Source organism: Myotis nattereri (assembly GCF_964212035.1).
Source record: "Myotis nattereri genome assembly, chromosome: 16".
Taxonomy (NCBI): Eukaryota; Metazoa; Chordata; class Mammalia; order Chiroptera; family Vespertilionidae; genus Myotis; species Myotis nattereri.
In genome coordinates, this window is record NC_138091.1 from 42,669,610 (window position 1) to 42,694,127 (window position 24,518).

Genomic DNA, 24,518 nt, shown 5'->3' on the forward strand with positions numbered 1-24,518 from the left:
AATGATATACATCAAAGCATATCCTGGCAATGCTTGATATTTAAAGGAATCCTGCAGTGAATCATTTATCTCCTTTGAAAATACAAATAGATTTTCAAAGACAGATACAACTCTGGGCACATGAATGAGATTCAAAGATTTCTCAAGTTAAGATCTCAACCTCCTTCTACTGTGGACGTTCTTTCTAAGACTGAAAACTGATTCCTCCTCCTCCTCCTCCTCCTCCTCCTCCTCCTCATATACTTGAAATTATCCCTGCATCACGAGAGGCACTTTTATTAGGTGTAGCGTCTATTAAAAAACATTAAACCCAGGATAGAAACATGCTGAACAAAGTAATAACACTAGTCTAATAGGCATTACCTTAGGATTTTCCCCCTTTAATATAAAAGTATAACTACAGTGGTCCAATGTACAAGTACAAAAAAAAAGTTCGCATACTAAAAAAAAGAAAAAGTTCCATAATACTGTACATACAAAAATTGTTCAACAAGAATGATTTAAATATATCTGTTCTTTTCCAGATCTGGAAGACACACATGTAAAGTCTACAACTGTATTATTGCCGGAACATGTGCCCAGGAACACTATGTTTCCCTTCCTTTTCCTCTGTCCCAGCCCCGCCTTCAGAGTCCCCTGAGCTTGGATCACAAGCCAACAGCATCCCTGAAGATAACCAGAGCCAAATGTTTACTCAATGGAAGTCATTATTCAGTGAGCCGCTGCTTACCATAAACTATGAAGAGCACAAGTTTTAAGCCCAGCCAAGATTAAATCCAGACGGAGGTCTTCCCATTCCCTGATTTGCTACTCGTACTGCTTTTGTTGGACCCAGCTTTAGACCCCACTTTGGCTTTTTTCTCCCGGGGAGCAGGGGGGTTGTTTTGGTGATTGTAGGCCTGGATTGCTAGGTCCAAGCGCTCCTGAGCCATCCTGATCTCCCGCTGCAGCGTCTCCAGGTCAGCGGGGAGGTGCTCCTCGTGGCTGCCGTATTGTTGTTCCTGGGCGATGTTGGCCTTGTTCTGCTTGTAGGCGATCTTCGCATTCGACAGCTCGGTGTACTGGATGTGATCTGGTTTGACGGCAATGTTATAGCCAGGGGGAGCAGATGGTGTGTTCCAGGTGAAAGGATAATTATACACACCCGGGTCTTCCAGTTCTCTCCTTTTGCTGTTGAGTGAGTCTCGAATTGTCCCAAAGCCTAAATGGAGCATCTCCCAAATGTTCAGCAACAGGCAGAGGCCTGTAACGCCGTACATTATCAGAAGGAAGATGGTCTTTTCAGTGGGTCTAGAAATAAAGCAGTCTATCTTATGCGGGCAAGGAATTCTACTGCACACATAGGATGGGTGGACTTGGAAGCCATACAGAAAATACTGCCCTATCAGAAAACCCACCTCAAACACGGTCCTTGCCAGCAACTGCAGCACATAGATCTTCATGAGACCATCCTCCCGAATCCGCCGTCGGCCATCATGCTTGGGTTTAGGCTGGTTTTGCTCTTTATTTTCCTTTTCACTTTCTAATTCGACTTCTGGATACATCATGGGATCCTCTTCATGGTCCTCTTCTGTTTCTTCCAGAGCCCGATGCTGTTTCCAACGCATGGCATAGGGTTTGCTCCGAGCAGCCTTCTTGTCTGCTTCGCCATGCTCCATTTTGGCAATCTTATGAATGGCGTAGCCCAGGTACATCACTGAGGGAGTTGCCACCAAGATGATCTGGAATACCCAGAAGCGTACATGGGAGAGGGGTGCAAAGGCATCATAGCAGACATTCTCGCAGCCTGGCTGCTCTGTGTTGCACACAAATTTGCTCTGCTCGTCGTAATAGATGGACTCTCCTCCTACAGCTGTAAGGACAATCCGGAAGACGATCAAGACCGTGAGCCAGATCTTCCCCACAAACGTGGAATGGTTGTGGATCTCCTCTAGCAGGCGAGTCAGGAAGCTCCAACTCATGGTGATTGAACTGGTTTGCCCTGATAAAAATGGAAAAATACCAAAGGAAAAATCAGCAAATATTAAAATCTTAATTTAAATTTTTACTGAAATCTTTAGGAACTACTTTTCGACATACTTGAAATCTAACTTCAAGGCTCACACTAGAATGATGGTTAAAATAAATAGCATCTCATTCTACTACCCTCAGGTAGGACAATTCATCTCAGACTATGAGTACTTGTGCCACCAAACTAAAAGTCTGGTTTGCTTTCATCTTCCCTAGTTTAAAAGGTAAAATTATAGCTATAATTTCAGATGTATTTCTCAGACAGAGGCTTTCAGAACTTTATGAAATATAGGTAAGAAATAAACTATTTGGTCCAGGTATGATAAGACCTGGTGACAAAGTATTAAAAATAATTTAAAAGATGGTATGGCTGCAAATAACTGGCAATGATCAAAAACCAATATAAGACAGGAAGAAATTAGGAACACACTCCCTAGCTAGGATCCTGTATTATGTCTCTGTATTATGTTTCTGGTGAAAATGTGTGCAGAGTGAATTGTGAGGACATTACATCCAACCAATAAGCAAATGCATTTAAAACAGCATTTTGAAGGATAGTTTTATTTTGAGATTCTTAGAACTATGTCTAGAATCCCGGTAAAAACCATCTAAAAAGGATAATGCATATAAAATTCCTAATGCTACCCCTGACACTAAGTACACCTAGCTTTTCTCCTTCTCTTCTTCCCTCTCCGTTTACTTCTGCAGATTATAGGTGATTATCAACATCATCAAAGAAGTTTAAATACACTTTACCTTTTATCCAGAACTTCTGTTATACAAAATTTTCTTACAGAAATGATGTCTTGCTTACAACTTTTCCAGACTCCCTCTGGAAAGGGGGAAAAAAAAAAAAAAGGTCATAAGCTTCCTCCCACAGAAAACAATGAATCACTAAAATGTCATTTTCAGGAAGAAATAATCACTCAGGAATCAATCAGCATGAGTTGGAAACAAGCTTGAGTTTGAATATTACTGCTTTCTCCTCCCAATAGATGTAGTAGGATGAACTTCATAGCAGTGACCCCAAGAGTCTTAAGTCATTGCAGTCTAAGAAAATATGACAGGAAGATGAGTCATTCATGAAAATCTGAAGTAGAACTTGGGCAGCTATAGGAAAAAAACCAAGGCAAAAAAATCTCAACCAATTTAAACTGGTCGCTAAAGGCCTTGCGAAAATCCTCCCTGCATGCTCTATTCCTGCTCTAGCCTGGAGCAGTCAATACTTCGCACTGGGACTTGAGCTGCCCACTAGGAGCCAGCTGTTTAGTTAAAACACCCAACAGCTGGCTCTCAGTCACTGGGACACACTTGTCCCACAGAAGGTGATTTACAGATTCAACTGCTAGAAAACAGCCACATCTGTATTGTGGTAAAAAACAACAAAACCCCCAAGCCCTGGTCCATGTTGCTCAATGGTTAGAGCATCACACACAGAATGGTCTTGGGTTTGATTCTCAGTCAAGGGCACATACCTGGGCTGCATGTTTGATCCTTGGCCCCAACTGGGGCCACAGGCAGAAGGCAACCAATCAATGTCTCTCCCCGACATCCATGTTTTTCTCTCTGTCCCCTCCTCCCTCCCTTCCTCTCTAAAAATCAACAGAAAAAATATCCTCTGGTAAAGATTAACAAAAAATGAAACAAACAAAAATCCAAGACAAATTTTTGCTAATTATCAAGTTCTGCCAAGTTTGAATAGCTATGGCCAAGATTCATCCATTAGGTGCCAACTTTGTTCATTTATTAATTTAATAAATGAAATTTAAACAATTCCTGGGTGTCATATGTTCATAGATTAAAAATATTTTTTTTGGGGGGGTGTTAAATACAGAAAAAAATACCTCAGAACAATTTTCAAAAGACCAGTGAAAAAGAGAAAAAGAAGTGTAGGCACCTAACATGTAAGTATCAAGATTTAATACAAAATCTGACCACACAAAGATCTCATCATGGGATTGTTAGGTCTGATCAAATAATTGAATAGATACCCGCCTCCCCTGGGAACTGACCTTTAGACCACTTCACAACCAACATTCCCTTTTGCTTAGACTACATTCCACTTGCTAAAACCATGATCTTTCCCCTCTGGACTTTCCCAGGATTTGGACCCATCCACAGAGTTCCCCGAAAAAGCCTGCCCACAGTCCTTTAAAACCTGACTCCCCATCCCTGGGTGCTGGTGTCATGGGGGCTCAGCCCATTTGGTCTCAGAACATGACCTAATAAATCTTTACCACTCTCAGCCTTGTGCATACTTCCTTTGGCGACCCTAACAAGGACTTCAAGTACCACTCCCATTTTCAGCCAATATATCTGAGTTCGCCACTTCTCCTCTTACTGAATACATAAACTATAAAACCACAAAGCAGGAAGTAAATAATATGCAACCATCAAATAGTGACGTAAATTAGGTTTCTCCATAATTATTCACACTCACAAGTTCAGACTCAGATTTCCCCCAAACACCACATCTAAAGCATTTCCTGAGCCTAAAAAAATCAATAATCAACAAATTCTATTTGTCCCAATATGCCAAGATCATGAAAGAGCAATTGTAACTTGCTTAGAAAACTCCTCCTCTACACTTCCATCCATACAAAATATCTTTTAAAATAATTATTGCTATGAAAGAATTTCAAGGGTTCAGCATTGGCCTTAGCCAGTTTGCTCAGTGGATAGAGCACTGGCCTGTGGACCAAAGAGTCCCAAGTTCAATTCTGGTGAAGGGCATGTACCTTGGTTGCAGGCTCCTACCCGTCCCGGGCCCTGGCTGGGGCGCATGCAGGAGGCAACCAATTGTGTTTCTCTCACATAAATATTTCTCTGTCTTCACCTGTCTTCCACTCTCTCTAAAAATCGATGGAAACATATCCTTGGGTGAGGATTTAAAAAAAAAAAAAAAGAGCCCTAACCGGTTTGGCTCAGTGGATAGAGCGTCGGCCTGCAGACTCAAAGGTCCCAGGTTCAATTCTGGTCAAGGGCATGTACCTTGGTTGCGGGCACATCCCCAGTAGGGAGTGTGCAGGAAGCAGCTGATCGATGTTTCTCTCTCATTGATGTTTCTAACTCTCTGTCCCTCTCCCTTCCTCTCTGTAAAAAATCAATAAAATATATATTTAAAAAAAAAAAAAAGAGTTCAGCATCTCATACAATAATCTAACATTGGGGAGGGAAGGAGAAGTTGGTGATAAGCTCTTCAAGGTTTATATAAGTTATAAAGCAGCTATTTAAACACACCCCACAGTACACATTGAATACGTTATGCTGTAGGCCTAGAAAATGCTGAAACCTCAGACCCTGATTTTCCATGGCATTCATTAGTGCCATAGCACCTATTATCCAGATCTTGAGCATAAATGATGTACTTAGTGACTTAGCTCCAGCATAAAATGGGAGTGGACAACTTTCTAAAATAACCATGGGCTTCCTAAACTCAATGGCAGCATCGCCGCTGTTTCTACCCACTGCGGAGTTAGTGGGTTTTTCTTTGATACTCTTCCCTTTCCTCTCCTCGTAAGCACTGGTTTAAGTATCACAGAGTATATGTTCCAATAGGATGGGGGGAGGTGAGAGGAGGAGGGTGGGAGAGATGGGGGGAAACGGAATGAGAACGGTGGGTTCTGGAATTAACATTTCTAAGCAGAACTGTGTGGTCTCCTTGTGTTCTTGCTCCACTAATACCAAACCTTTCCTTTTTTGCTCTGCTATCAGAGGCCTAAGATTCAGGACATAGTCTTCTCTGGCTTCCAAACAGACTTGTTATAGAGCAGGGAGAGAAGAGCAACAATTAACCTGCAAATTGCTCTCATGAAAAATAAAAACCACTTCCATTCTCCATCCATGAATGGAAAACGATGTGGGAACATGTGACAGGTGCTGGTGAGAGATGGGGAATGAGTGCCAAACACTCAAATGTTTAGGAAAGCCCCAGCTGATTTGTATGTGCTTTTACACTTAGTATCTTCTTGAGTGTATCCTTTAAGCTGTGGTTGGATTTATCTACAAATTCTAGGAAGTGGTATTATTAGGCCCAAGAAATGCAAACCTGCATGGTTCTTGCTTTGTACTGTTATTTGACGTCCTAGCAATTTATGATGTCTGGCAACAAATGATGACAACTTCACCTCAACCTCATCAGCAGTCTGATATGCTACTGTACTGGGTGCAAAATTACAGAAATGTGTATGTTTTCAATACAGCAGGATACACATCCTCCATATTGCCCCCTTTGAGGACTAGTTCTATCCTTTTGCCCATTTATCTGCAGAATGTAGTCTTAATATAGTAGAGACATTAACCATTTGACATTTAACATAAACACCTCATTTTATTGTCTTCCGTCAAATTTTATTATTTTTATATAGTCATATCAATTTCTTTCTTAAACATTTTTTTAATGTTTTTATTGATTTTTTAGAGAGAGGAAGGGAGAGGGAGAGAAACTTCAATGGTGAGAGAGAATCATGGATTGGCTGCCTCCTGCATGTCCCCTGCTGGGAATGGAGCCTACAACCCAGGCATGTGCCCTTGACCGGAAATGAACCTAGGACCCTTCAGTCCACAGGCCGAGGCTCTATCCACTGAGCCAGAACGGCTAGGACAAACTAGTGACTTCTTGGTTCATGAGTCAATGCTCAACCGCTAAGCTACATGGCTGGGCTTGAATAAATGAAAAGATGGAGAAGTTATTTTTTCAAAGAAGGCTTTACATTTTTTTAAAATATATTTTTATTGATTTCAGAGAGGAGGGGAAAGGGAGAGATAGAAACATCAATGACGAGAGAGAATCATTCATCAGCTACCTCCTGCACATCCCCTACTGGGGATCAAGCCAGCAACCCGGGCACGTGCCCTTGACCAGAATCGAACCCAAGAGACCCTAGTCTGCAAGCCAATGCGCTATCCACTAAGAAAAACCAGCTAGGGCTAAAATTTTTTTTATTGATTTTAGAGAGAGAAAGAAGGAGAAAGTGGGTGGGAGGAAGAGGGAGAGAGAAACATCTATCAGCTGCCTCCTGCACGCTCCCTACTGGGGATCAAATTTGCAATGGGGGTATGTGCCCTGACCTGGAATCGAACCGGCAACCTTTTGGTGCATGGGACAACGCTCAACCGAGACACACCGGCCAGGGCAGTAGGATGGTTTTTAAAATAAAGAACACTGCAATTCACTGTAGCCCATCATTCCAAAGGATTCACACAAACACACAAAACACATACTGAAGAAAATCATGTTTGCTTACATAACATTTACTGGACAGAAACCAATGTGCTATTTTTAGTCTATTTTCCAAATAACTAAAATTACTATCTGCCTTGTCTTGCACTAGAAAATAGAATTTAAAAATTAGCCCTAACCGGTTTGGCTCAGTGGATAGAGCATTGGCCTGCGGACTGAAGGGTCCCAGGTTCGATTCCAGTCAAGGGCATGTACCTTGGTTGCAGGCACATCCCCAGTAGGGGTTGTGCAGGAGGCAGCTGATTGATGTTTCTCTCTCATCGATGTTTCTAACTCTCTATCCCTCTCCCTTCCTCTCTGTAAAAAAAAAAATCAATAAACTATATTTAAAAAAAATTAGTTGGCATCAACATGGTAATAAATTACTTAATTCCCTCCAAAATTCTTTATATTTGAAGAGTTTTTCTATCAGTTACACCTCAACAGAACCAAGTCAAAGTTACTGCATTTTTTGGTAAAACAACTCATCGGACTTTTGAAGATTAAATGTAAAGCACATTATTTGAATTACCTAATGAGATTGATTATATAATTATACCCATTTTATCTATTCTTATTTTTTGCTTTTTTAGAGGGAGAGAGGAAGGAAAGAAGAGGGGGGGGAGGGAGGGAGGCAGAGGGAGAGAGAGAGATTGAGAGAGAAACCTCGATGTGTTGTTCTACACTGGTTGACTCGTGTGTGTGCCCTGATTGGGGATCAAACTCGTAACACCTTGGCATATCAGAATGATGTTCTAACCAACTGAGTTACTGGGTGACAGCAAATTAGATCCCTTATAAAACTGAATAAATGAGGTCCAGAAAGCTTATAAAATTTGCCTAAGATCATCCAATTTTGCCTGCTTTTTGCTAATCCTCAGTGTTTTTTCCATTGATTTTTAGAGAATGGGAGGAGGAGAGGGAGCAAGAGAAACAGTGATGTGAGAGAGACACACTGATTGGTTGTCTCCTGCATTGACCTAGATCAGGGCCGGGGATTGAGCCTGCAATAAGGTAGGTGCCCTTGACCTGAACTGAACCAGAGACCTTCCAGTCTTCCGGCCAACTTAGCATAATGTCTTCAAGAGTCATCCAGGCTGCAGCAGCATGTGTCAGAATTTGCTTCCTTATAAGGCTGGATAATAATCCATTGTATGTAATCTCTCATCAAAGTTTCTATCTCTCTTCCTCTTTCTTTAAAAAAAAAACTCAAAAATATATATTTTAAAAAGCAATCTGGTAATTTATAGGAAGTTTATACTTTCTAAAAACAACAGTTGTGTTCAAGAGGTATTTAATGTACGATTATATATGCTACGCAACAGACGACTAGAGGAAGGTAACTGAACTCATCTGTTGAAGTTGAAACATATTTTTTTTTTTGAAACATATTTTTATAGCATAGTAACTCTCAGGGAAATGTTTTACTTTCCAGTTTATCTGATTCATTTTTTCCAATCCCAAAATATCACTTTCATATATGTGTTTGGAAAAGTCTCTCTAATAGACTCATGTAAAAAAAAAACAAAACTCTCAAGAGTTTCAGATCAGCTAAAAAGACTCCCATAACTTGTCCCATGTCAATTTTTAAGGCTCGCTAACCCAGGGGTCCTCAAACTACGGCCCGCGGGCCACATGCAAATACAAATATTGTATTTGTCCCCGTTTCGTTTTTTTACTTCAAAATAAGATATGTGCAGTGTGCATAGGAATTTGTTCATAGTTTTTTTTTAAACTATAGTCCAGCCCTCCAACGGTCTGAGGGACAGTGAACTGGCCCCCTGTTTAAAAAGGTTGAGGACCCCTGTACTAACCTATAATCAGGAAATTAAAATTTTCAAAATTAGCGTTATTCTAAATGTTTTGCAAATACAACAACCAAGTCCAAATAGGTCAGAGCCAAATTTTAATTTTCTTCTAATTAAAAAACAACAATACAGCCAAAACCGGTTTGGCTCAGTGGATAGAGCGTCAGCCTGCGGACTGAAAGGTCCCGGGTTCGATTCCGGTCAAGGGCATGTACTTGGGTTGCGGGCACATCCCCAGTGGGAGATGTGCAAGAGGCAGCTGATCGATGTTTCTCTCTCATCGATGTTTCTAACTCTCTATCTCTCTCCCTTCCTCTCTGTAAAAAATCAATAAAAATATATTTAAAAAAAAAAAAAAAAAAAAAACCAATACAAAACAAACCTAAAACCTACAATAGGTAGACCATATTTTAAAATCTTAATTTCTTTTCTAAATAACAAAATCAAGGATGAACTAAAATTAATATTTTAAAAAGGGATTCTTAACCTTGAATTTTGTGAAACAAACAGAGCAAGCACTGAACTAGGAGTCAAAAGATTCTAAACATGTGCTTCAGGAGTAAATATTTCCATTTTTTCATTTGTGAAATAAGTGGGGAATATCAGATTAGATGATTTCTAAGGTCCCTTCTATTAACGTTTAATGAAAATCACTCCAGAAGAATAAAATTCATAAAACAACCAACAGATTATGTATATGGAAATAAGCGAAGTAATGGCAGTGAAATCAAACAACAGTAAAATGTCAAATTTTCAAGAAGGCATTTCCCAAATGTCATCCTAGAAAATCTATGGTTGGACTAAAGAGTCTCAATATTGATTCATCATGATTCTAAAGTATTATCTGGGCCTCCCAGATCATGAGCTGAGCAATCCTCTAAGAATGGTGCTAGTGACTCACACTCCTGAATGAGGCTGCTTTGTATGCAGAGACAAGGAATCAATTAAAGGGTTTACAATGAAGTTTTGTTTCAGTGGAACATTTTAAGTGGAAATTAATTCTGCATGAGTGATAATAGATGTTTAATAACTAGCTAGTGACAATTTCTAAGCAAAAGCATTATGGCAGCTAACTAGCAAACAGTAATTTATGTATTACAAACATGAAAACAACTTGTTTTTCAAAAGAGCTCTTAGCTATGGACAATATTTGAGAAACATAAAATATACTTTATTGTGAATCAAATTATAAAACCTAATGGGAAAAAGTAGTTTAAAATCTTGGCTCTATGAACCAATAAGGAAACAGAATACACTATTGTGGGCTGAAGTGTCAATTTGTGCTGGCAAAAAGTTACTCTATTTGAACTTAAGTACCATCAGGAACCAGTTGGAGAAGTATAGAGAACCTGGGATAATGCATTCATTCACAATACATCGTAAGTGGTACTGTCTTCATGTAAAAAAAACACACACACAAAAACAGTATTGGCACACTTGTCCCAAACTAAGCTTAGGTCAAACCAACTGTCTGAACAATGATCGTCTAGGAAAACAAATATATCTAAGACAAAATAAAAATAAATGTATAATAATTCCAATATGACTAGGCTCACAACAACAAATTTGCAACAAAAATAAAGCAGTGTCATACAATGATGGCAAGAGTGGTCTGGTAGAATCTTTCTAGAAGATATGTCTATAACTATATAGAGATCAAAGGTATATTAATGGTTACTAGGGATGGGGAGTAATAGAAAATGACTGCTAATAGGTATTAAGTCTCTTTTGGGGGGAACAAAAATATAAAGTTAGATTGTGGTGAGGGCTACACAACTTGTGGAATACTGAATTATAAATTTTAAATAGGCAAACTGTATGGTATGAATTAAATCTCAATAAAGCTGTTTAAGACATTTTTTAAATATCTCGATACCAGTGAGGTGATACAATGTAACTGAACAGGAAAATGGGGCCTGGAGAACACAAGCACCAACTAAAGGGGGTTATTGGCTAGAGCAATGGAGTTAACAAACTGTCATATCTTCCCAAAGAAGTCTTCAACCTGGATTCTTATGTGAAGTCTGATTTTTTGGTAAATTTTTAATCAAAGTCTAAAATACCTACGGAAATGCACACAAATATAAGTGTACAGCTCAATGAATTTTCTCAATCAGAACACGCCCATGTAACCAGCACTGAAATCAAGAACAAAATATTACTAACCTCTCAGAACCACAATCATGCCCCTTCATGCCCAAGAGAAACCACCATCCTTACCTCTAACAGCATAGTTTATCCCAGGGCCAACTCTGGTACTGTTGGCATTTTGTATAATTCTTCCTTATGGGAGACTGTCCTATATACTGTAGCAGCATCCTTAGCCTTTTCCAGTTGTAACCACCAAAGGTATTTGTAAACACTGCCAAATGTCCCTTGGGGAACAGTATCACACCACACTAAGACCCACTGGTGTAACCTGCTCTTGAACTTTATATAAATGGAATCATACAGAATAGACTCTTATACTGGAATCATAAAAAATACACTCTTTTATCCTAGCCAGTTTGGCTCAGTGGACAGAGCATCGTCGGCCTGCAGACCGAAGAGTCCCAAGTTCGATTCCGGTCAAGGGCACATACCTTGGTTGCTGGCTCCTCCCCGGCCAGGGCCCTGGTTTCTAGTCTATTCATTTGCTTTACTGTATTGCCATTCTGTGAATACATAACAATTTATCTATTCACTGCTGGTTGATAGTATTTGAGCAGTTTCCAGTTTGGGGCAAGTATGAATAATGCTACTATGAACATTCCACATATGTCTTCTGGTGAACTTATGAATGCATTTCTGTAGCATACCTAGAAGCAGAATAGCTAGCCATAGGATATGTATATGTCAGCTTTAGTAAATTAGCCCTTTTCCAAAGAGGGTTATATCAACTTACACTCCTACCTGCAGTCTCTTTTATTTTTTAAGTTGACAACTAATAATAATAATAATCTTTTTAAAACCACATTTAAATAATATTGAGAATGCCCGGTTGGAGTGGCTAAGTGGTTGAGCATCGACCTATGAACCAGGAAGTCATGGTTCAATTCCCAGTGATGGCACATGCTCAGGTTGCAGGCTCAATCCCCAGTGTGGGGCATGCAGGAGGCAGCTGATCAATGATTTTCTCTCATCATTGGTGTTTCTCTCTCTCCCTCCCTTTCCTTTCCTCTCTGAAATCAATAAAAATATATTTTAAAATAATCTATATATATATGAGGCTAATATGCTAAGTGTCTGACTGTCCAACCGGTTGCTATGATGCATACTGACCACCAGGGGGCAGATGCTCAACACAGGAGCTGCTGTGATGCACGCTGGCCATTTACAGAGAAAATAGCACCACAGACCTGGCGACAACAAAGCAACACTCAGTTTCCCCCAAGTGGGATACAGGCCCCGCCACCACCCCTGAACTACAGCCCACCAAATTGCAGCCGATGCTGCCGAGACCCCATGGCACAAAATGCGGCCCACAGCTCAGCCCAGAAACAGTGGCTGTGGGCTCCAGGTAATGATGTCACATAGCAACACCCGGCTTCCTCTCCTTACCAACTAGCCTTGGAGTTTCTTCATCCCAGGAACACGACTTGCTTTATACCAGGTGGAAACATTTACACTTTAACCAAATGTCTATGAAGCATTTTTCCATGCCTCATCTCATTTGATCCTCACAGAAGTCCTGGAGTAGGTAGATAGGAAACGTGGTGGAATCCTATTTTATTTTCATTAGCTGGAAAACGGAGATTTAGAAAGCTGAGAAACTTGACCCAACTGCAAAGAAGAAATGGTGGGCCTTGAAAATGACTCCAGGTTTTCTCACTGTGCAGAATATAGTCAAACACTGCTGCAGTGAAATATTTTACCCTTTGTTCTCCCTGTGGGATCTACAATAATAATCTGCTTCCTGTTGATATTTACTGCCGTGTTGCTGACAATGACTTGAAAGAGAAGTTGGGGTGCTTCACTGGGCTGGAAAAAGTTTAGCCAAATCAGAAAGCAGGTCTAATTAAGCAAGTTTATTCTATACCTATAAAAGGCTAAATTGACACACACAAGCACAATGCATGTAAAGCTCTCACTGGCGCCAATCGCATGCGTGTGTTTTGATCTGTCATTGTCGATCGTGAATTTGGTTGACACTTCTATTATAAAGGGCAAATAGTGATATTAAAATATTTCTTCTAATTAATTGCCTTTCAATGTGCATGAATTCATGCACTGGGCCACTAGTAATAATAATATTGAGCTAGAGATCTTACCAGCTGAATAAAGCCTGCCAATTTGTGACTTATTTTAAAAAGAATAGTTCATTATTGTGGGAAAAAGCTTTTATATAGTAAAAAGACAAAAACAAACAAAAAAAAACACAATAAAATAATATGCCTGAGTAGAAATACTCAACATTAACAATGGCTTATGGACAATTTTTCTTTTATTTGCTTTTTAGTATATTCTACAAAAAAACAAGTAATAATGGAGTTGGCAAAGCTTTACTATGCAGGAAAAGCCCCGAGAGAAATTTAAAAGTAGGCCAGGGTACAAATTTCATAATATTTGCATATATTCATAAAGACCAAGTAATAGATACAACACAGAAGTGTTAACTATCTCACAGAAACTTTGGTACAATTACACCCACTTGCATAAGGGGATCCAAGACAGAACTTAAAATTCTACTCCAGATTAAAATGTAAAGGGTGAGCCTAGAGGGTAATTCTTAATCTGTAAGGATATATCAAAAGATAGTAGTACCCTGACATGATGTCTTATATAGCAACTTACTATCATAATGCTGCTCTTCTAATTTCTTTAGAGACTCACTCTCCAATGGTCCAAAAGCAACATAGAAAATTAGTATACCAATATTTACTTGAAATATATCATTGTTGCCACTGCTACCTGCTGGTTATTGAGTGTTGATTTCAATATTTTGGAAGGGGTTACCTTTATTTGATAGATTATTCAAACAGCCACCAAAAACCTACCATTCTCCATTACAAGTGAGTTCTATTAAATGTTTACTTGCACCCGGCTGGTGTGGCTTATTGGTTGAGCGTCAACCCATGATTCAGGAGGTCACGGTTCAATTCCCAGTTAGGGCACATGCCGGGGTTGCAGGCTCAATCCCCAATAAGGGACATGCAGGAGGCAGCTGATCGATGCTTCTCTCTCATCATTGATATTTCTGTCTATCTTTCTCCCTTCCTCTCTCTGTAAAAAAAATCAATAACCCGGGGGGGGGGGGGCAATGGGGTTATAGGACACATATGTAATACCTTAATCAATAACCAAGATATATGCCCTTGACTGGAATTGAACCTGGGACCCTTCAGTCCTCGGCCTGATGCTGTATCCACTGAACCCAAACGGTTAGGGCAATAAACGTATTTTTAAAAAATAGTAAAATAAATGTTTACTTGACATAATGTTACAAAACTCATACTTCCTGTCCTAATCATTCCACTTCATTTTCTCTCCTTCATATCAAGGGTTCTTCTGTTGGGATAAGAATATGTGTCTGCTTAAAATTTCTCATTGAACTAGTAACTATAATTAACTGGTAATCAAAATAAATCTATTCAGTAGAATGCTTTGTAAGCTATGTATATAAATTTTCCTCCCATGTTCAAATCATAAACATATTTTTCTATCTTCTTTTCTTTCCCAAGTTCAAGTATAATAGAGTGCACAATTCACTAAGAGAACTGAGACAGCCCAGGCGGTTTGGCTCAGTTGGTTGAACTGCAGAAATAATAGCGACTGCCTAGGCTAGTAGTCCCCAACTTCTAGAGTCTGAGGACCTTTAGGTAAATTGTAAGATTTCTCTAGAGCCCTATATAGTGGTAGTTATATGTTTATTATCTGTATTTGGAGAAAACACAGAAAGATAAAACTCTATCATAATAAATCTGCAGCCCTAACTGGTTTGGCTAGTGGATAGAGCGCCAGCCTGCGGACTGAGGGTCCCAGGTTCGATTCCAGTCAAGGGCATGTACCTTGGTTGCGGGCACATTCCCAGTAGGGGTTGTGCAGGAGGCAGCTGATCCATGTTTCTCTCTCATCGATGTTTCTAACTCTCTATCCCTCTCCCTTCCTCTCTGTAAAATATCAATAAAATATATTTTTTAAAATAAATAAATTAAATTAAATAAATCTGCAGTTTACTTTTTTTAAATTTTTCTTTGTTAATCCTCACCTGAGGATATATTTCCATTGATTTTTTTTTTTTTTAAGAGAGAGTGGAAGGGAGGGGGAGAGACACACACAGAGAGAGAAGCATCGATGTGAAAGAGACACACCAATTGGTTGCCTCCTGCACACGCCCCGACCAGGGCAGGAACTGAGCCTGCAAGTACATGCCCTTGGTCAGAATCGAACCCGGGACACTTCAGTCCTCAGGCAGATGCTCAATTCACTGAGCCAAACCGGCTAGGGCTGAGTTTATTTACTATAAATAAACTGCATATACATTTGAAAAGGTCACACATACCATTAGTATTAGTTACAGTTCACAGATAAAACTAGGTTATCTTTCAACTACTCTGCCTGCAGTGGCTCATTGTTTGACACCACAATATGAGACTAACATCCTTATTTTACTGAAGAGGATATCAAAGATCAAGATGACTTGCATACCAATTAGGTGTAAAGTCTAGAATACAACTCAGGACCTAATGATCTTTTTGCTATACTATGTGGGCTCAGTGTTTTATTTTAAGACTACATAGGCCCTGTCAGGGTAGTTCAGTTGGTTAGAGCGTTGTCCCAATATGCCAAGGTTTCAGGTTCGGTCTCTGAGCATTTCAGTTCTCTATATTTATCTAACAGATATATAAAATAATATACAGGAATATTCTCTGCAGCACTGTTTATAATGGGCTGGAAACAATATAAAGACTATTAGTAAGGAACTGGGGAAACAAATTACAGCCCATCTGTTGTCAAAAAGAATGAGACAGCTTGCCCTAGCTGGTTTGGCTCAGTGGATAGAGCATCGGCCTGGAGACTGAAGGGTCCCGGGTTCAATTCTGGCCAAGGGCACATGCCTGGGTTGCAGGCTTGATCCCCAGTAGAGGGCTTGTAGGAGGCAGCCGATCAATGATTCTCTCTCATCATTGATGTTTCTATCTCTCTCTTCCTCTCCCTTCTTCTCTGAAATCAGAGAAGAATATTTATTTTAAAAGAATATTTATTTTAAAATATATATATTTTATTGATTTTTTTACAGAGAGGAAGGGAGAGGAGGGATAGAGAGTTAGAAGCATCAATGAGAGAGAAACATTGACCAGCTGCCTCCTGCACATCCCCTACTGGGAATGTGCCCGCAACCAAGGTACATGCCCTTGACCAGAATCAAACCTGGGACCCTTCAGTCTGCAGGCGGCGCTCTATCCACTGAGCCAAACCGGTTAGGGCCAATACAAATATATTTAAAAAAAAAAAAAAGAATGAGATAGCTCTATCTGTAATGATATGAAACTAACGTGTATTAGTGAAAAATGCAGGCTGTAGAACAGTAGGTATAGTGTGCTAACACTTATATGTGTGGGGGAATAGTAAATATATGGTTTGTTATCTCTAGAATTTACAAAAAAGGTAAACAGTAATGGCTTTAGCAGAAAAATAATGTGTGACTGAACGAAAAGAGAACAATGGAAGACTTACTTTTCACTGTATATCCATTTATACCTTTAGGATTGTGTACTACATAATACATTACCTACTCCAAAACACAATTTTTTTCCAAGTCAATTAAATGGTCAATTAAAACTGTCAAGTCAATTAAAACTGTCAATGTCAGCTTTAATGTATAACTAGAATATGTGTGGTTTCTTGGGACATATACTAACCGTTGGCCCAGCAACTGGGAAGAAATTAAAATTAGAACTAGGTGCAGTCTGTCAAGAAAAAAACACACCTTATCTTCAATTTCTTTATGTCATCTGATAGCCTACTTAAGCCTAGCTGTGATTATCTTCCTGTGAGGCAAGAGTCCCATTGTATACACCATACCACAGGTGATCACTGTATTTTTTGGTCTGTTAAAACTGCTAAAAACTGCCCTGACAGGTATGACTCAGTAGTTAGAGTGTCGGCCTAGGGAGTGAAGGTTCTTGAGTTCAATTCCCATCAAGGAAATGTACCTGGGTTGCAGGTTCCTTCCCTGGGGCGCATGCTGGAGGCAACCAATCCATGCGTCTCTCCTTAATGTCTCTCTCTCCCCCTCCTCCTTTTTCCCTCCTTTACACTCTCTCTAAAAGCAATAATGGGAAAAAAAAAAAGCAAGAGCTCGCGCGCACCCACACCCACACCCACACCCCCACCCCCACCCCCACCCCCACCCCCACCCGCACCATCATGAGGCTCCTAGTTAGAACAAAAGCTTTGTCAGAGGTTACTATAATATAATCAGCAACTACAAATAAAAAATAAAATTTTAGCCATAGCCGGTGTGGCTCAGTGGATAGAGCATCGGCCTGTGGACTGAAGGGTCCCAGGTTCGATTCCAGTCAAGGGGACATGCCCGGGTCATGGGCTCAATCCCCAGTGAGGGGCATGCAGGAGGCAGCCAATCAATGATTCTCTCTCATCATTGATGTTTCTATCTCTCTCCCTCTTACTTCCTCTCTGAAATCAATAAAAATATTTAAAAAAATAAAATTTTTAGTAAGCACTCATATAATTGTTGAATATATAATGAACTATGAGTTAGGTGCTGGGGATACTGGCCTACCCAAGATAAACATTAATACTGACTTTATAGAATATACAGTACAGTCTAGTGGTGAAGTAAGCATTATACAAATAAAGATTGTGATAAAGCCTACAAAACAGAAGTGCTCGGTGCTATGAGAGTATATTTGTAGGGCCCCCTAACCTAACTGAGGAGACGCAGCGGTTTCTCTGCAGGTGTGCTTACTTAAGCACATTCTGAAGAATAGCTGCCTTCCAGACAGAGGAATTAGCTACAGCATGTACAAAGGCCCTTGGGTGAGCTCTGAACCTTCAAGGAAGAGCAAAAAAATCGGTATGGCTAGACCATACATAACAAGAAAGTACAAAGAAACGATGCTGGAGCCTGGCCATGGTGGCTCAGTGGGTTGAGCGTAGGCCCATGAACAAGGAGGTCACAGTTCAATTCCTGGTCATGGCACATGCCAGGGTTTCCGACTCAATCCCCATTAGGGGGCATGCAAAAGGCAGCCGATGCATTGATGTTTCTATCTCTCTATCCCTCTTCCTCTCTCTAAAATCAATTTTAAAAAAATTTTTTTAAAGAAAGAAATGATGCTAGAGAAGTAGGCAAGGCCAGATCACACCTTGTTAAATGAAGGTAAAAGAAACAACAGAAGTTTTCAGATAAGTGACTTGATTAAATCTGTTTTATAAAGATAATTCTCTAGGCTGTGAAGAGTAGATGAGGGTATAGCAGGTCCTTAAATAACATGGTTTTGTCAGGGGCCACTGTCTGTGGCATTTGCAGCTCCTCCCCATGTCTGCCTGGATTTTACTTCCGGTATTCTGGTTTCTTCTCACATCCCAAAGATGAGCACATAAGGCAAACGGTGTGTCTAAACCAGCCGTGGGCAAACTACGGCCCGCGGGCCCGGATCCGGCCCGTTTGAAATGAATAAAACTATTGAAAAAAAAAGACCGTACCCTTCTACGTAATGATGTTTACTTTGAATTTATATTAGTTCACACAAACACTCCATCCATGCTTTTGTTCCGGCCCTCCGGTCCAGTTTAAGAACCCATTGTGGCCCTCTAGTCAAAAAGTTTGCCCACCCCTGGGACTCTAAACGGTCCCAGTCTGAGTGAGTGTGGGGTGTGTAGGGGTGCACCCTGTGATGGAAGGTCATCCTGGTCCAGAGTGATGCTTGCCCTGAGCTTAGGGTATAGGATCAGGCCACCCTTGACAATGAACTGGAATAAGCAGGCTGAAAGATGAAAAGACTTTGTTTTTATTAATCTTTCTTAAATGTATGTATAGCTCACAGTTTAATGTTTAATATTAGAAGTGTTTTGAGTATTTAAAAATTTGGTGATGTTTCTGTGACCAGAAATATGTAGGAACTTAACTCTTGTTTATATCAATTCGCCTATGGTAAAATTGGTTTCATTAGACATTGTTTTGCTTAAAGTTGCAGTTTCCAAGAACCTATTGCCGTTAAGTGAGGACTTGCTGTATATGGCTTGAGGTATATACATGATAGTAAAAGATAAAGAAATGCAAGAGAATAATAAATTCAAGTTGGCAATGACCTCTGATTTTAAAAGTCTACAGTAGAGGTGGCGGGGAGCATGCAATCAGGTGGAAAACACAGAAGACTTCCACTGTACTGGTAATGTTTTATTTCTTAAGCTGCAAGGTAGGCACGCAAGTATTTATTGTAGTATTATTACTTTTTCTGTCTTAAATATTTCATATTACTTTTTCTCTTTTTACAAATGTGAACAAGGAAAACATTTAGAATGGACTATAACAGACTTAGGAAAAGGTGGCCTGGACCAAGATGGAGAGACAGCGGTGGAGAGAAATGGCAAGAGTCTGGGCTCAGTAAGTTGTTGACAGAGCCACTTAATAAAACAGGGTACAGTGAAGGTCTAGGTTTGCAGCCAAGATCAAGAGCTCAGTCTGGGGCAACTCAATTCAAAGTACTAAATATCTAAGTGGACATGTTGAACAGACAGCTGGGATCAAAAAAAGGATCTGAACTACAGATAAAAATTGAGGCATATTCAAAATATATACAGTAACCGAAGCCACATAGATAAGACTAGAGTGGGAAGAGAGGAAGACCAAGAACCTAGACTGGAGAAAGAACAATTAAACATCTGATAAAAGAATGTCCCCCGCCCCCTAGCCTGAAGGAACACCCAGAGAGCAAGGAGGGAAAATTAGAACCCAAGAGGACAAAGTTATTTCAGGAGGGAAATTTTTGAATCTAAATAAACACCCATTCTGGATGGGCAATTAGGAAACTAACGTCCAAGAATGAGTCAAACAGAATTCCCTAAAAACAGAGTCCAGATCTACTTTACTCTCAACATTCCCAAAGGAAATGTTAACTCAAAGTAACAACAAATTCAGTTAAAACTGATAACTCCTACAAAGATGTAGATAAAAAATAACCTTTTTTAACTATCTGAGACTTGAATACAGTCTTAGAGATTGGAGGGTCAGAACAGAGGTATGAGAACTTGATTCCATTTTATAGAGATAAAGCATCAAAACTTACTTTTATACATTTCTTTTATTTCAAAGATTTTAGATAATTTCCCAACTGCTAACCCTTTTTAGCATGTTAAGCTATAAGCATTTTCAGAACAAAAATCACATAGTATTTATCTTTGAATCTTCAGCATCTAATTTAGTGCCTAACATAAGTACTTGATGGAAAAAGAAAAAGAAAGGTTCACTGAATGAATGTGTGGGCACCAGAATACTTCTGTCGAAATTGTGCTGGTGCTACAGCAATATAATCTCAAAGAACAAGCTTTACTTGAGGGCTCTACTCATTCCACAGAACACTTCATTTCTTTAGAAATAGAGTGTTATGTGCAAAGAGATCTCATCCTTGTCTTGGGGGGGGGGGAAACACACACACACACACACACACACACACACCTTTGGGCAACACATTCCACAGGTCTGACCGATAAACCCAAGTGCTGTCAGTCAGTGCAATCTCTGCAACTCAAGGATGTACGCCAGTGCCGTCTGGTCATTCATTCCTGAGAGCTGTAGAAAATAGCACCACACAGACTAAACTCTGAAAAACAATTGTTGGCACTTAGCTGATATCAACAATCCCAAACTGTTTCTATGTCTAAGTTTCAGGTTAATGATATCAGCTAAAATCTATCAAAAGGAATCCCATCCTTTCTCTGACTTTTTATCGGATATTCTGGGTAGGAGCCAGATAATGTTTCTATGCTACAGGAAAAGCATGAGTTGCCTTGGCTGGTGCACTAGGAGTTGTGGGTCCATTCCTGGTCAGAGGCAGCGCCTGGATTGCAGATCCCAGATCCAGGCAGGTCGGGGCACATGCGGGAGGCAACATAACTTTGTGTCTCTCACACTGGTGTTACACTGATGTTTCTCTCTCTCCTGCTCCCCCGTTCCACTCTGAGGATCCATGAAGGAAATATCCTCGGATGAGGATTGGAAAGGGAGGGGAGGGGGAAGAAGGCATGAGTTCAGAAACAAGAATTAGACCCTCCCCGTTGCATTTAACGAACCAGATTAATAATAATAATAAAAAGGACATACCTCATTTATTTTAAAATGTGAACAAACTTCAAGTTAAAAAAAAAACATGTTGGAACTTAACACTTTACACTTATTTAGGCATGGAACAAACTAGATATTAAGAGAATGAGGTTCTGTATTAATTATGTATTTTGTATTCTAGGATCTCAATTACCAAATTATCCCTTCCTTTGGCTAATTTATAGAATGTGAAATAAGAAAAAATAATTATTAAGGGATAACCGAATTTGTAAGTAAGATTGTTATGTTCAAGAAATGCTGACTTTCTAAATCCTTTGGATTAGACTAAAACTAAAGTCTACCTTCATGAACGGAATAGAAAGTTACTTTGCTTCTTTTTAAGAAAACTGTGGTAAGGACCTAGGTAAGTAGAAAGCCAATTCGAAAGTCACACAACCTAAAAAGCAGTTAAAAGCATTGACTTTTAGAAAGGATACTTGAAATGCTTAGGGAAAATGCACAACAGTTTAAGACAAGTAGTAAATATGAAACCATTTACAAATCAGGACAAATAATAGAGCTTTCATGTAATTGGCATATATTCTCTTCAAAATGTCCTTCGCCTACAACACTGTCCACAAAGACCTGGCCAACACTAAGACACAGATCTGCTTACCAGACAGAGCTTTTTATCTTTTACCCAGAAAAGTCATTTCATGTTTTTGTAAATTCCGCCATGACATTGCACTTAAGAAATCCAAAGCAACTCTAATACACAACTCTATGCTAAATTCCAAAAAATGAAACCAGAAAACCCTAGCAAACGTAACCACAATTCAAACTATTTTTAGTCAGGAGCCCTGAAAATGCGTTTATCTTTCTACGCTCTTATTCGGAATATTAATACCGAAACCCCCCTCGTGGGGGGTAAAGGATGTGACCCCCTAAATTACATTACGAACTCCCTTTTCTACAGAAGTTGATGGACTCCAGATATGCTATTCTCCTGCATCAGGGAATTAAAATTACAGCGCTTTCTCACGTACTCACTTTAACGTATACACAACGCACAATTGTAGTGAGCCAGGCGGACAGGATACCGCCTACAAGAACGTATTCTAAGGGGGAGGGGGGATTTACTGGGGGGTGGGGGGTGAGGACACATCTGTAATACCTTAATAAAGAATTTTTTTAAAAGAACGTATTCTAATTTAACTTCTCCGATCCTGATGCTCACAAAATAAAGCACGAGCACAAAGAAACCTGTAACCATGCCCCTTCTCCGCGAACAAAAACTCTGACCGACGACAAAGCCACACTCACCCATTTCGCAAAGAAAAAGTAACACCAATCTCAGGAACAATCGCAAAAAAAAAAAAAAAAAAAAAAAAAAAAAAAAAAAAAACGGGGCGGGGAGAGCCGAAATGCTCAACCACACAATTACGCAAAATCTTCTCAATTCAAGGCTCCACACGCTGCGGCCAACCACACAACTGCCCACACTCACAGCGCGAGCGCCTTCCCTTAGATTTGGAATCTGGAGATGGAAGTGGGGAAAAACACAAAAAAACACACAAAGCCAACACAGTCGCCCAAAGTTTCCAAAAGTGGCGTGAAACCATCTGAAGTTTAAACAAACGTGTTCATCAAGCGGCAAGCCTCCGCTGTCCCCGCCCCCGCCCCGTCCCCCCGAAACACCCGCGGGAGGACCGCGGCCAACGAACCCGAGCCGCCGGGGACACGTCGGGGCCGCGGCCGGAGACAAAGAGCAGCCGGCGCGGCCCTGCGCCCCTAACCGCCCGCCGATGGGGAGCACGGCCGAGCGCCGCCCGAGTGCGCGCCCCGGTCCCCCCCGCTCCCCTCCCGCCGCCGCGGCCGGGACCCACCCCCGAGTCGTTTCCCTCCCAATTTGGAAACCGCGCGCCCGGGACAAAGCGGGAGGGCGCGCCTGCGACGGCGGGGCCGCCGCCCCTCGGGCTTGGCGGGAACCCCTCGGCGGAGCCCCTCCTCTTCCCCGGCCCCGGCCTCCCGAGACAAGTTCTCCCGTCCCCATCCCGCCCCTTCTCAGCCGGCCCGGCGGTCGCCCCTCACCGGGCGGCGGGGTCCCCCGGAGCCGCCTCCTCCGCCGCCGGGCCTGGGCCCGTCCCGCCGGCCGCCGCCTCATGTGCCCCGCGTCGCCATCGCCTTCGCCGCCACCCGCGCTTCTCCTCCTTCTCCTCCTCCTCCTCCTTGGCCGTCGCCGCCACCTCAGGCTCCTGCCGAGGCCAAAGCCGCTCCCGCCGCCGCCGGACGCGCGGGGAGGCGCCTGCGCACTACGCGCCGCGAGGGGGGCGGGGGCGTCCCGCCGGCCGGCCGGGGAGGGGGGCGCGGCACGTGGTGCGCGCGCGGGAGGGGGCGGCCCGGAGCGCGCGGGGCTGGCACGCGCCTAACTTTCTGCGGCCGGGACCGGGGCGGCACGTTCCCGGGCGGAACCCACCGCGCGGAGTCTGCACCTGGGACGGAGCAGCCCTCGCAGGGCCGGCACGACCCTCCCCTGGAGCGGGCGACTAGCGGCGGTGAGGACGCGCCCTCACCTGGGCATCCGAGTGGGTCCCGCCGTCCCGGAGTGTCCCCGAGCTGGCGAGGCCGTGGTCCTGCGCAGGCAGGATGCTCTGCTAGCTGGAGGATCAGGCCCCTTGCGGAGCTCACCATCCCAGCCCGCTGAGTAGTGGCTTTCTAGATACATTGAAGTCCTGGACTCCTCGGGTTAGCGGAACCCTAATGGGCCATTTCCTCTTAACCCTTTGCGTCCCAGCAGCCTAGCCTTCCTAAAAGTCTAGGAATCTCCATTCTTTTTTAAATAGATAGATAGATATAGATATCAGAGAGAAAGGGAGAGGGAGAGAGAGAGAAACATCAATGATGAGAGAGAATCATTGATTGGCTGCCTTCTGCACGCTCCTTACCGGGGAATCCGCAACCCAGGGATGGAACTCGGGACCCTTCAGTCCTCAGGCCAGCTCTCTATCCACTGAGCCAAACCAGCTAGGGCAGGAATCTCCAACCTTAAACTCCCTGGTAGGAATCTGAAAATTTCTCAAATACTTTAAGTAGGGTGAGTTAGTGTGAAACAAGAGTAGGAAGGAGATGGGGAAGTACTCTGTATAGTGTTTGACAACTCCCAACACCCACACTCCGAAATCTTCTCTTTTGGCCATCACTAGGCAAAAGGATAGGCGTTTACTTTTCCCTTTTGACCAGAGAGGAAATTAAGCTCTAGCAAGTGAAGCAG

General features: G+C 41.6%; 1 protein-coding gene across 1 annotated transcript; it reads right to left on the reverse strand.

Moving 5' to 3' along the window:
* Positions 1 to 267: 267 nt before the first annotated feature.
* GJC1 (gap junction protein gamma 1) lies at positions 268 to 23,553 on the reverse strand. Its single transcript, XM_081108891.1, has 3 exons — positions 23,339 to 23,553; positions 2,767 to 2,842; positions 268 to 1,981 (listed from the first exon to the last, which is right to left on the reverse strand). The coding sequence occupies exon 3, from the start codon at positions 1,959 to 1,961 to the stop codon at positions 771 to 773; it is 1,191 nt and encodes a 396-aa protein (XP_080965017.1). The 5' UTR covers positions 1,962 to 1,981; positions 2,767 to 2,842; positions 23,339 to 23,553; the 3' UTR covers positions 268 to 770.
* Between the last annotated feature and the right edge of the window lie 965 nt (positions 23,554 to 24,518).

Bases quoted from the DNA above. Each gene is read 5' to 3' on its own strand.
- GJC1 (XM_081108891.1), bottom strand. From the start codon at position 1,961: ATGAGTTGGAGCTTCCTGACTCGCCTGCTAGAGGAGATCCACAACCAT.